General features: G+C 48.3%; 1 protein-coding gene across 1 annotated transcript in view; it reads left to right on the forward strand.

Moving 5' to 3' along the window:
* Nucleotides 1-13,635, forward strand: part of nav3 (neuron navigator 3) — a 463,067-nt gene that overhangs the window by 79,835 nt on the left and 369,597 nt on the right. The window contains exons 2-3 of the mRNA XM_070900107.1: nucleotides 4,567-4,684; nucleotides 5,292-5,344. Coding sequence (XP_070756208.1) covers nucleotides 5,342-5,344 — 3 coding nt within the window. The 5' untranslated portion in view covers nucleotides 4,567-4,684; nucleotides 5,292-5,341. The remainder of the gene's footprint in view (nucleotides 1-4,566; nucleotides 4,685-5,291; nucleotides 5,345-13,635) is intronic.

Below are 13,635 nucleotides of genomic sequence, written 5' to 3' on the forward strand. Positions count from 1 at the left end.
TTTCTCCCCTTCAAGTATTTATCCAATTCCCGGTTTGAAAGTCACTATTGAATCTGCTCCCACCGCCCTTTCAGGCAGCGCGTTCCCGATCACAACAACTGGCTGCGTGAAAATGTTTCTGCTCATCTCCCTCTGGGGCACTTTTACCAATTATTTTAAATCTGTGATCTCTGGTTACCGACCCTTCTGTCACTGGAAACAGCTTCTCCTTATTTACCCTATCAAAACCCCTCATAATTTTGAACACCTCGATTAAATCTCCCCTTACTTAACCTTCTCTGCTCCAGGGAGAACAATCCCAGCTTCTCCAGTCTCTCCACGTGACTGACTTTCAGCACCGTCAGCATGGTTCACATTGGAAGGATTAGACTGTACAAGCAGAGGTAGGAATGCAATAAAAATGTATCACTAAGGGAAGCCAGATTTCTTGAATGGGCTGCCTAATATTTATAAAGGGTCAGAGAGCTCTCTTTCTGACGACCAATGCTGCTGCCCCCTGTTACATCTGGTACTTACTCTGCGCTGTAACTCTGAGTCACTGGCAGGTGAGGCAACGCGGAGAGAACGTTTAGCAAGGAGCGAGAGTTCTCAATGGGAATGATCAATGCAGCAGAACGTGCTGCGTCAAGAGGAGCAGACAGATACTGCCCCCGGGAGTGACTGGAGTAAAAAGAGAGAACTTGCATTTCTATAGCGCCTTTCACGACCACCAGACGTCCCAAAGTGATTTCCAGCCAATGAAGCACTTTTCGAAGTGTAGTCACTGTTGTAATGTGGGAAACGCGGCAGCCAGTTTGCGCACAGCAAGCTCCCACAAACGGCAATGTGATAATGACCAGATTATCTCATTTAGTGATGTTGATTGAGGGGGTAAATATTGGCCCCAGGACACCCGGCAGAACTCCCCCTGCTCTTCTTCAATAGAGTGCTCTGGGAACTTTTACGTCCACCTGAGAGAGCAGACAGGGCCTCGGTTTAACGTCCCATCCGAAAGACGGCACCTCCGACAGTGCAGCAGTCCCTCAACACAGCACCGGGAATGTCAGCTTAGATATTTGTGCTCAAGTCTCTAGAATGGGACAATATATTTGCTTCATGGGTTCTTTGCTTAAGAATTCACAGCAACACATTGCTATTAAGAACTAGTTGGTTTATTAACAAAGGTTTAACAATCACACTACACATTATCGGTTCATCCACCGGGCTCACAACCACCTGCCCCATTGTGGATCCCCCGAACCCAACTGGCTGGGGTTTTATTGAATTTTGTGAGCATCACGTGACTGGCTAAGCCACTCCCAATTCAACAGCTCTCCAACTATTTTTGTAAAACGTAAAATCAAGTGCCCCCTTATTAAAGGGCCACTAGAACTGACAAATTAAACTTTGGAACATTAAATCAATCAACAAGAGACTCAAACCCACAACCTTCTGTTTGTGGGAGCTTGCTGTGCTACCCACTGAGTCACGGCTGACTAACTATGGAATTGTTCGAAATAGACTACAAAGGGGCTACATAGAATCATAGACTGATACAGCGCAGAAGGTGACCACTCGGCCCATCGTTCCTGTGCTGGCTCTTTGAAGGAGCGCTCCATTTAGTCCCACTCCCCCGCTCTTTCCCTGTAGCCCTGCAATTTTTTCCCCCTTCAAGTATTTATCCAGTTCCGTTTTGAAAGTTACTATTGAAGCTGCTCCCACCACCTTTTCAGGCAGCGCATTCCCGATCACAACACAATGCCAACTTAAGCGACGAGAAAAATTTGGCACACTCCCACTTTAAATGAGTTAAGGGTCAGGCCACTGAGAGGCATTATTAGTTTGCGGCTGGACTGATCGCTGAGTTTAAAAGGGGAGCTGCGATGGGTTTTGAGTTTCGAATGGCAATGGGCAATGGCAAAACCTCCCTGATAAAGCGCAACATCCCCACCGACACCTGGGAGTCCCTGGCCAAAGACCGCCCTGAGTGGAGGAAGTGCATCCGGGAGGGTGCTGAGCACCTCGAGTCTCGTCGCCGAGAGCGTGCAGAAATCAAGCGCAGGCAGCGGAAGGAGCGTGCGGCAAACCAGACTCCCCACCCACCCTTTCCCTCAACCACTGTCTGTCCCACCTGTGACAGAGACTGTAATTCCCGTATTGGACTGTTCAGTTACCTGAGAACTCACTTTTAGAGTGGAAGCAAGTCTTCCTCGATTCCAAGGAATGATGATGGTGATACACCCATGCTTTTAATTGCACGCACGAAACCCATCTGGAATTCCCATCTCCTTTTCAACGCTTTTGAAAAATGCTCCCAAGTCAAACAAGTCGGACTAACGTCTGGGCGGCAGAAATTGCCCCTCAGAGGGTGACACCGTTGCAGTGTCAGCAGTCGTGACGATAGCGAGATAGGAAGGGCCGATTTCCCCTTAGCAGAGAGGTCAATAACCAGGGGGCATACACTTATAAATAATTGGGAGAAGGATTAAGTAGAAGGTAAGGGAATCAAGGGATATGGGGACAGTGCAGGAAAGTGGAGTTGAGACGGAAGATCAGCCATGATCTTATTGAATGGCGGAGCAGGCTCGAGGGGCCGAATGGCCTCCTTCTGTGCTGGAAGGCTCTATGGATTCTCAGGCCCATAATTTGGCGGGACTTTGCAAAGCCATGAGAAGTGAAGTCTTTCAGTTGGGTTTTCCCTTCACAGATCGGGATCAACTCGAAGTTTCTTAAACGCTAACTCCAAGCAAGAATGAAATTAAGTAAAATTCTGAGGGGCCTAGACAGAGTGGATGGGAAGGATCTATTTCCCCGAGCAGAGAATTCAATAACCAGGGGGCAGAGATTTAAAGTAACTGGTAGGATTAGAGGGGAGTTGAGGAGAATCTTATTCTCCCAGAGGGCGGTGGGGGGGGTCTGGAACTCACTGCCTGAAAGGGTGGTAGAGGCAGAAACCCTCAAATGTACCTGGATGTGCACTTGAAGTGCCGTAACCTACAGGGCTCCGGACCAAGAGCTGGAAAGTGGGATTAGGCTGGATAGCTCTTTGTCGGCCAGCGCGGAAACGATGGGCCGAAATGGCCTCCTTCCGTGCCGTAAACTTCCATGATTCGTTAACTATCTTTGGATATTTATTAAGCTGTTTTAATTTTCTCTGTGCGTTATTTGTCAACCAGTCCAAAAATGCCAAGTTTGAACAACCATACCCAGGCGAGCGGGAGAGTGTCTGATTTCATTAAAACGCTCTCTGTCTCTAACAGATCTGGGTTGTGTGCTTATGTTTTAAGAAGAAAAACCTGTTGTTGGTTGTTCCAGTAAAATGTGCGGCCTCATTAACTGCACTTGGCCGCTGCAGTTACGGACTGTGGGTTGTGGGCTGAACTCTGGCTACTAATGCTGCAGGGACATTTCATGTGACGCGAGTTTGGAAGATTACCAAAGTTTTTTTTATTGAGGTAAAATAGTTAATTCATAATCGTTGTGGAGAAGGAAGAGTTAAAGGGGAATTTGGGAAGAGGCCACATTTATCGTGTTAAAAGTTCCAGGCTCCTTCTATGGGCGATTGTGCCTCCAGCAATATTTCACCTACAACAACATCAGAGCAACTTACTTTGCACCTGATTCGAGGTGCATGGAATTACACAGAACGTACAGCACAGAAACAGGCCATTCGGCCCATCGAGTCCGTGCCGGTGTTTATGCTCCACACGAGCCTCCTCCCACCCCTCTTCATCTCACCCCATCAACATATCCCAGGACTGACATTAAGAAAGACTGGATCGACTAGGCTTATATTCACTGGAGTTTAGAGGAATGAGAGGGGATCTCATAGAAACATATACAATTCTGACGGGATTGGACAGGTTAGATGCAGGAAGAATGTTCCCGATGTTGTGGAAGTCCAGAACCAGGGGTCACAGTCTAAGGATAAGGTGTAAGCCATTTAGGACCGAGATGAGGAGAAACTTCTTCACTCAGAGAGTTGTGAGCATGTGGAATTCTCTACCACAGAAAGTTGTTGAGGCCAGTTCGTTCGATATATTCAAAAGGGAGTTAGATGTGGTCCTTACGGCTAAAGGGATCAAGGGGTATGGAGAGAAAGCAGGAATGGGGTACTGAAGTTGCATGATGAGCCATGATCATATTGAACGGTGGTGTAGACTCAAAGGGCCGAATGGCCTACTCCTGCACCTGTTTTCTATGTTTCTATGTTTCCCTTCTCCCTCTTGTACCTATCTAACCTCCCCTTAAATGCATCGATACTATTCACCTCAACCATTCCCTGTGGCAGCGAGTTCCACATTTTCACCACTCTCTGTGTAAAGAACTTTCTCCTGAATGAAAACAATATTTTTTTTGATATTGTGTGTGGTCAGTATGTCACCGCCCTTTGTATTAGCCCAAAGTGACTCATACTTAAATAGGAGAACAGTAAAAATTCACTCAAAGCAGTTTCCCTTTTTAAAACTCTGGCTTGTGGAAGGCAGATTGATCCAAAATAGCTCTTGCGTGTATGCCAACATTTGAGCTGAAAGAATTTTTACTGTCTCTCTCTCTCTCTCTCTCTCTCTCTCTCTCCACACACAGATTTACACTGATTGGGCCAATCATTACTTGGCCAGGTCTGGTCACAAACGACTGATCAAGGATTTGCAGCAGGATGTAGCTGACGGAGTTCTGCTGGCAGAAATCATCCAGATCATTGGTAAGAATCACGGCGGGATCTGAGCAGTTTTTGCAGAATGTGTATCAGCAGTGAATAACATTTCCTGACTCAGGCATCACATTTCCGTGGATTACAGACCCTCGATAGAAGTGCTGTTGAGGGCTCATTGAAGTACTTTGAGTGTGAGAGGAAGTGAGTAGCTGGTTAGCTTATGCTAGGAAGAGGAGCTTATGCGATATCAGTGGGACAGTGTTACTGCTGGTAGTCAGTGCACGCCTCAAAGGAACATGTGTGCCCCATGTGTGCTCCTTGACAGTGCAAGTGTCTCCGACTTTGCCGAGCAGCCCTGAAATGTTATCCCGTCTCCTGCCAAGGCACTTGCAGGGAGCTCCGAGTTAGTACTTGCCAGGTTGCGGCCAAGGGATTTATTTACTTTTGCAAGCCAATCTCTCCCTCCTTTCCCCCTTGACTGTCGTGTGCCCGAGTCGGGAACGTGCGCCGCGTTGGAAACGTTTTCTCGGACCTGACCCACCGTCACACTTTGCCGAGATTCCTGGGGCAGGTGGCGATATTCTGGGGATGGGTGTTGCGGAGATCTCCCCCATTGACCAGCCGCCGCTTACTGTCACTTTGCGTTTTTTTGCAGCGAATGAAAAAGTTGAAGCCATCAACAGTTGCCCGAGAAGCCAGGCCCAGATGGTAAGATGTTTCCAGACTTTACCTTGATTGAATCGGTAAATGTAGCTTTAAGGAATAAGAAAACTGCTCAGGCACCCTGTGAGAAATTTGAATGTAAATATGTACCTCAGACTTCACAAGGCATGGCATTTGTGGGTTTACTGAGTACCATTGCACTAGTGAGAGGGAGATTGCAGATTTTTGCAATAGGTGAACTTTGAACTTTGAACCAATTGGTCACGTCTGAGTGTGTCAAACATTGAGCATGTCAAACATCGAGTGTGTCAATCACTGAGTGTGTCAATCTTTCAGTGTGTCGATCACTGAGCGTGTCAATCATTCAGTGTGTCAATCACTGAGCGTGTCAATCATTGAATGTGTCAATCATTGAGTGTGTCAATCACGGAGTGTGTCAAACACTGAGCGTGTCAAATATTGCGTGTGTCAATCACTGAGTATGTCAATCACTGAGTGTGCCAATCGTCGAGTGTGTCAATCACCGAGTGTGTCAAACATTGAGTGCGTCAATCATTGAGTGTGTCAATCACCGAGTGTGTCAAACATTGAGCATGTCAATCACTGACTGTGTCAATCGTCGAGTGTGTCAAACATTGAGTGTGTCAATCACTGAGTGTGTCAATCATTGAGTGTGTCAATCACCAAGTGTGTCAAACATTGAGCATGTCAATCACTGACTGTGTCAATCGTCGAGTGTGTCAAACATTGAGTGTGTCAATCACTGAGTGTGTCAAACATTGAGTGTGTCAATCATTGAGCGTGTCAATCGCCGAGTGTGTCAAACATTGAGCGTGTCAATCACTGAGTGTGTCAATCGTCGTGTGTGTCAAACATTGAGTGTGTCAATCATTGAGTGTGTCAATCACTAAGTGTGTCAAACATTGAGCATGTCAATCACTGAGTGTGTCAATCGTCGAGTGTGTCAAACATTGAGTGTGTCAATCATTGAGTGTGTCAATCATTGAGCGTGTCAATCACTGAGCGTGTCAATCGTCGAGTGTGTCAAACATTGAGTGTGTCAATCATCGAGCATGTCAATCACTGAGCGTGTCAAACATTGAGTGTGTCAATCACTGAGTGTGTCAATCACCAACTGTGTCAAACATTGAGTGTGTCAATCATTGAGTGTATCAATCATTGAGTGTATCAAACATTGAGTGTGTCAATCATTGAGCGTGTCAATCACTGAGCATGTCAATCACTGAGCGTGTCAATCACGGAGCGTGTCAATCACTGATTGTGCCAATCATTGAGTGCGTCAATCATTGAGCATGTCAATCACTGAGCGTGTCATTTACTGAGCGCGTCAATTACTGAGTGTATCAAACATTGGGTGTGTCAATCATTGAGTGTGTCAAACACTGAGTGTGTCAAACATGGAGCCTGTCAATCATTGAGTGTGTCAATCATGGAGCCTGTCAATCATTGAGTGTGTCAATCACCGACTGTGTCAAACATTGAGTGTGTCAATCATTGAGTGTATCAATCATTGAGTGTATCAAACATTGAGTGTGTCAATCATTGAGCGTGTCAATCACTGAGCATGTCAATCACTGAGCGTGTCAATCACTGATTGTGCCAATCATTGAGTGCATCAATCATTGAGCGTGTCACTCACTGAGCGTGTCATTTACTGAGCGCGTCAATTACTGAGTGTATCAAACATTAGGTGTGTCAATCATTAAGTGTGTCAAACACTGAGTGTGTCAAACATGGAGCCTGTCAATCATTGAGTGTGTCAATCACTGAGTGTATCAAACATTGGGTGTGTCAATCATTGAGTGTGTCAAACACTGAGTGTGTCAAACATGGAGCCTGTCAATCACTGAGTGTGTCAATCATGGAGCCTGTCAATCATTGAGTGTGTCAATCACTGAGTGTGTCAAACATGGAGCCTGTCAATCACTGAGTGTGTCAATCACTGAATGTGTCAAACATGGAGCCTGTCAATCATTGAGTGTGTCAATCACTGAGTGTATCAAACATTGGGTGTGTCAATCATTGAGTGTGTCAAACACTGAGTGTGTCAAACATGGAGCCTGTCAATCACTGAGTGTGTCAATCATGGAGCCTGTCAATCATTGAGTGTGTCAATCACTGAGTGTGTCAAACATGGAGCCTGTCAATCACTGAGTGTGTCAATCACTGAGTGTGTCAAACAGGGAGCCTGTCAATCATTGAGTGTGTCAATCACTGAGTGTATCAAACATTGGGTGTGTCAATCATTGAGTGTGTCAAACACTGAGTGTGTCAAACATGGAGCCTGTCAATCACTGAGTGTGTCAATCATGGAGCCTGTCAATCATTGAGTGTGTCAACCACTGAGTATGTCAAACATGGAGCCTGTCAATCATTGAGTGTGTCAATCACTGAGTGTGTCAATCACTGGGCCTGCCAAACACTGAGTGTGCCACAATGTTTATAGTTTGCTGTCGAGTATAATTAGCCTTTCAGTCTGCTTAACACTTGAGTCCCGTTAGACTCCCTGTGGCCTTTCATATATAAGCACAGGAGTTATGTTCTGACCCACAGATGTTGGACTAAGAGCAACATATCTTTTCCTTTGAAGAGTCCGGCCAAACACTGAAGACACCGACACAAGTCAGTTCGGAGCTGCTCTATCAGCTCGTAGACGTTAACAAAGACACTCTTACTAAAAGGGCCATTGAATTAATTTATCTTCGCTTCACATAGTTAGTCGCTTGACGTCCTTGGGTATTTGGCCCCAGACGACCTGTTGAGGTCTAGTTTGCACTTTGCCTGCTGGGAGAGTGGCAGCTCGAGCACTGAGCGGCATTCAATCACCAATTAACAACAGGTGCCGCTCTCTTTTGCTCTGACAACGTGCTCGATTTCACTGTACTTGTGAGACGCGTTGTCGGTGGGGGTGGGGGGTGAAGTTTCTGCTCCTTTATGCCGGTAATATCAGCGCAATGCGGGCGGGAATTGGCAGAACCGGTGCGACAAGATCGAGGAATTTCACCCCGTGAGTGAGTTACGCCCAAAACCACTCAGGTTCGTGTCTTCCGCGATCTTTTACGCTGGCGCCTCGATTCAATTCGGCCCGAATCAGGCCCCGCCCACAAAGCTGGCCCCCCCCCCCCCCCGGGTGGACATGTCAAGACTCCGCCCATTGCAGTGGTCCGGGAAAGCTCATCACATCCTGGTCATTGTCTGAGGTTCAGGGGCACCAATCAGCACGCTTGCAAAGTTTTCCACATCCAACAATATTTAGTTTACTAAGAACCTGATCAGTGCGCACCAATGAAGCGATTACATCGTTCAGTATAGTTTGTTAAAGCCATTTTCAGCTCTATAAGTCAAACTGCACCAGGTTACTGCTCTCAAACACATCAAAGAAACGTTTTAATGAAAAAAAAAATTCTGTTCTATTACGCTGCCCGATTGTGCTGGTTCATGGAAGGTTTTACAATTGTGATTATGCACAAGAATTTTAGCGCAAACTTGAAGCCGAATGCGTAAGATTATGAGGGTCCGAGATAGAATAAATAGGACGGACCAATTTCCCCCAGCTGAGGGGTCAATAACCAAGGGAAATACATTTAAAGTAATTGGTAGGTTTCGAGTAGATTTGAGGGGAAATGTTTTCACCCAGAGGGTGGTGGGGGTCTGGAACTCACGGCCTGAAAGGGTGGTAGATGCAGAAACCCTCACCACATTTAAAAAGTACTTGGATGTGCACTTGAAGTGACGTAACCTACAGGGCTACGGACCGAGAGCTGGAAAGTGGGATTAGGCTGGATAGCTCTTGGTCGACCGGTGAGGACACGATGAGCCGAATGGCCTCCTTCTGTGCTGTAAATTTCTATGATTCTATGATTGATTGTATGATTTATTCTATCATTGATTCTATGTAACTTACACATTTTCGGTGCATTTTTGGCATAATTTTTCGACTGCGCCCAAAGTGGAAATGCTACCCGCTGTCGGTGTCTCATTGGGAAGTTCCTGCTGACCCGTGCTGTTCATGGCAACGTCGACAGCACGCGGAATGGCAGGGTCACACTTTGGGCTCACGGCAAACGGTTGAGTGGAGTCCTCCTGTGCGTCCCTCTCGCTCTCAGTGAAACCCAGGAATGGGAGGAGTTATTGGAGGGGCTCCACAGGGGAGAAGTACACCAACGGAGCAGTGTTCCCCCTACGGTGCGCCGCAGTCCACCAATCCTCAGGTCCGGCGCCAATGGTTTTTTTTGGGTGCACGGGGACTTTAAGGGGTTGCATGGCTGATTCACAACAACAGCAACTTGTATTTATATAGCGCCTTTAACGAAGTGAAACATCCCAAGGCGCTTCGCAGGAGTATTGTGCGCTAAAAATTTGACACCGAGCCGCATAAGTAGAAATGAGCGCAGGTGACCTAAAGCTTGGTCAAAGAGGTAGGTTTTAAGGAGCGTCTTGAAGGAGGAAAGAGAGGTAGAGAGGCAGAGAGGTTTAGGCAGGGAGTTCCAGAGCTTGGGGCCCAGGCAACGGAAGGCACGGCCACCGATGGTGGAGCGATTAAAATCAGGGATGGTCAGGAGGGCAGAATTAGAGGAGCGCAGATATCTCGCGGGGGGGTGGTGGGGGGCAGTTGTGGAGCTGGAGGAGATTACAGAGATAGGGAGGGGCGAGGGCTATGGAGGGATTTGAAAACAAGGATGAGAATTTTGAAATTGAGGCGTTGCTTAATCGGAAGCCAATGGTAGGTCAGCGAGCACAGGGGATGATGGGTGAGCGTGACTCGGTGCGAGTTAGGGCACTGGCAGCCGAGTTTTGGATGACCTCAAGTTTACGTAGAGTAGAATGTGGGAGGCCAGCCAGGACTGCGTTGGAATAGTCAAGTCTAGAGGTAATAAAGGTAGGGATTAGCACGTGCAAGGAATTTAACACTGGGCACACTGGCCCCGGGCTGCGTGGGACCGGGAGAGAGCAGCACGGCTTCGAGGGAAACCTTGTCGTGCGCAGGCCGTTCACCCGCTCCTGCTGCTGGGAGAGGCTTCGCAGGTCAAATTTAAAGGGACCACGCACGCAAAAACTAAATTAGAGGGAACGTTGCTGTGGGGACTGCCTTCATTTCCCCGTAACGACAGGTCCTCGGGACTACTCTTCAGTTACTTTTATACTTCATGTATCTGTGCCGACATTTGATTCAAAATGAAAGTTTATTTTTCTCCCCATCCCCGGTGTCCTGTCCAATATTTATCCCTCAATAAACATAACAAAAAACCCCCCAGATTATCTGGTCATTATCACATTGCTGTTTGTGGGAGCTTGCTGTGCGCGGATCAGCTGCCGCGTTTCCCACATTACGGCAGTGACTGCGCTCCATGGGTTCAAATCCCACTCCAGAGACTTGAGCCACAATCTAGGCTGACACTCCCAGGGCAGTGCTGAGGGAGCGCCGCACTGTCGGAGGGGCAGTGCTGAGGGAGTGCCGCACTGTTGGAGGGGCAGTGCTGAGGGAGCGCTGCACTGTCAGAGGGGCAGTGCTGAGGGAGTGCTGCACTGTCGGAGGGGCAGTGCTGAGGGAGTGCTACACTGTTGGAGGGGCAGTGCTGAGGGAGCGCTGCACTGTCAGAGGGGCAGTGCTGAGGGAGTGCTGCACTGTCGGAGGGGCAGTGCTGAGGGAGCGCTGCACTGTCGGAGGGGCAGTGCTGAGGGAGTGCTGCACTGTCGGAGGGGCAATGCTGAGGGAGTGCTGCACTGTCAGAGGGTCAGTGCTGAGGGAGTGCTGCACTGTCGGAGGGGCAGTGCTGAGGGAGTGCTGCACTGTTGGAGGTGACGACCTTCAGACGAGATGTTAAACCGAGGCCCCATCTGCTCTCTCGGGTGGATGTAAAGCGCTTTGAGATGTTCGGTGGTCGTGAAAGGTGTGATATAAATACAATTCTTTCTTTTTTTCGATGCGATTGTTGTTTTTGTCTCTGATGAAAGCCGAGATTAAATAAAACATTTTATTAGAGGGAATATTTTTATCGCTGCTTTCCTTTAATCAATCCCGTCTGGCAGTTGAATCACCGCCTCTTTCCTCCGTGCCTCTCCCTTGGGTCTGAACAGGGTTTTGTTTGTGCAATTGTAGTTTTCAATCGACTCTGTACAAGGAAAGGCCACTGTGCTGACTCACAAGGACTCAGGGCACCCAAAGCACATTGTCATGGGTAAAGATTCTTAACCCCGTCTGGGGTTCCATCATCATAGGCAGTCCCTCGGAATCGAGGAAGACTTGCTTCCGCTCTAAAAGTGAGTTCTCAGGTGGCTGACCAGTCCAATACGGGAATTACAGTCTCTGTCACGGGTGGGACAGACAGTGGTTGAAGGAAAGGGAGGGTGGGACTGGTTTGCTGCACGCTCCTTCCGCTGCCTGCGCTTGTTTTCTGCACGCTCTCGGCGATGCTGGCCGACAGCCATGATGTGCGAGGATTCTTCACCGCAGTCAAGGCCACCTATGGCCCTACCCCACTGCTGGCCAAGAACGCGGAGACACTCATCAAGGACACCGAGGCAGTCAGGACCCGCTGGAAGGAGCACTTCGAAGATCTCCTTAACCGGGACTCTGCTGGGTTTCCACAGGACGGGTGTTAGCTGTGGCTCGGTGGGGAGCACCTCTGCCTCTGAGTCGGAAGGTCGTTGGTTCAAGCCGCAATCCATGAGACTTGGGCCCATAATCTAGGGCAGTGCAGTGCTGAGGCTGTGCTGCACTGTCAGAGGTGCTGACCTTCAGATGGAGAACATAAGAAATAGGAGCAGGAGTTGGCCATTCGGTCCCTCGAGCCTGCTCCGCCGTTTAATAAGACCATGGCTGGTCTGATCCTGGCCTCAGCTCCACTTACCTGCCCGCTCCCCATAACCCTTGACTCCCTTATCATTCAAAAATCTGTCTATCTCCGCCTTAAATACATTCAATGACCCAGCCTCCACAGCTCTCTGGGGTAGAGAATTCCAAAGATTCACGACCCTCTGAGAGAAGAAATTCCTCCTCGTCTCCGTTTTAAATGGGCGACCCCTTATTCTGAAACTATGCCCCCTAGTTCTAGATTCCCCCACGAGGGGAAACATCCTCTCTGCATCTACCTTGTCGAGCCCCCTCAGAATCTTATATGTTTCAATAAGATCACCTCTCATTCTTCTAAACTCCAATCAGTATAGGCCCAACTTGCTCAACCTTTCTTCATAAGACAACCCCTTCATCTCAGTAATCAACTTCTCTGAACTGCCTCCAATGCAAGTATATCCTTCCTTAAATAAGGAGACCAAAACTGTACGCAGTACTCCAGGTGTGGCTTCACCAGAGAAGTTAAACCGAGGCCCTGTCTGCCCTCTCAGGTGAATGTAAAAGATCCCATGGCATTATTTCGAAGAAGAGCAGGGGAGTTATCCCTGGTGACCTGGCCCAATATATATCGTCCTGGTTAACCCTTGCCACTGGACCAAGACCTCGCTCTGTCGAGCCCCGTGTGGTGGCTGGTGTGCAACGGCCACCCCACGTTTAAAAAATCCTCGCACAGGAATCTTCCACCCTTCAGGATGTAGTTTGGGATCTGGAATATTAGGTGCTTCATTGAAACACCTGTGAACTCATCCTTTTTTGGCGTGGAAGCAAGTCATCCTCGGTACGAGGGACTGCCTCTGATGATGCTAATTGGCTGTAAAGCACCATGGGATGGTCTGAAGGCGTGACAAGCGATATGTAAATCCAAATTCTTTCTTTTCTTTTAGAACTTCAGAAAGGTGAAACTTGACTTGTGCTTGAAGATGATGGGAAGTCTCAGTCCGGCCTGACATTGGACATTGCAAGAAAGAAAGGAAGACTTACATTTCTATAGCACCTTTCACGATTACCGGATGTCCCAAAGCGCTTTACTACCTTTGGAGTGTAGTCACTGTTGTAGTGTGGGAGATGCGGCAGCTAACTTGTGCACAGCAAGATCCCACAGACAGCGATGTGATAATGACCAGAGAATCTGTTTTAGTGATGTTGATTGAGGGATAAATATTGGCCCCAGGACACTGGGGATAACTCCCCTGCTCTTCTTCAAAATAGTGCCACGAGATCTTTTACGTCCACCTGAGAGAGCAGACGGGGCCTCGGTTTACCGCCTCATCCGGAAGACAGTACCTCTGACAGTGCGGCACTCCATCAGTACTGCCCCTCCGATAATGCAGCGCTCCCTCAGTACTGCCCCTCCGACAATGCAGCGCTCCCTCAGTACTGCCCCTCTGACAATGCAGCGCTCCCTCAGTACTGCCCCTCTGACAATGCAGCGCTCCCTCAGTACTGCCCCTCCGACAGTGCG

Source organism: Pristiophorus japonicus, chromosome 15 (assembly GCF_044704955.1).
Source record: "Pristiophorus japonicus isolate sPriJap1 chromosome 15, sPriJap1.hap1, whole genome shotgun sequence".
NCBI lineage: Eukaryota > Metazoa > Chordata > Chondrichthyes > Pristiophoridae > Pristiophorus > Pristiophorus japonicus.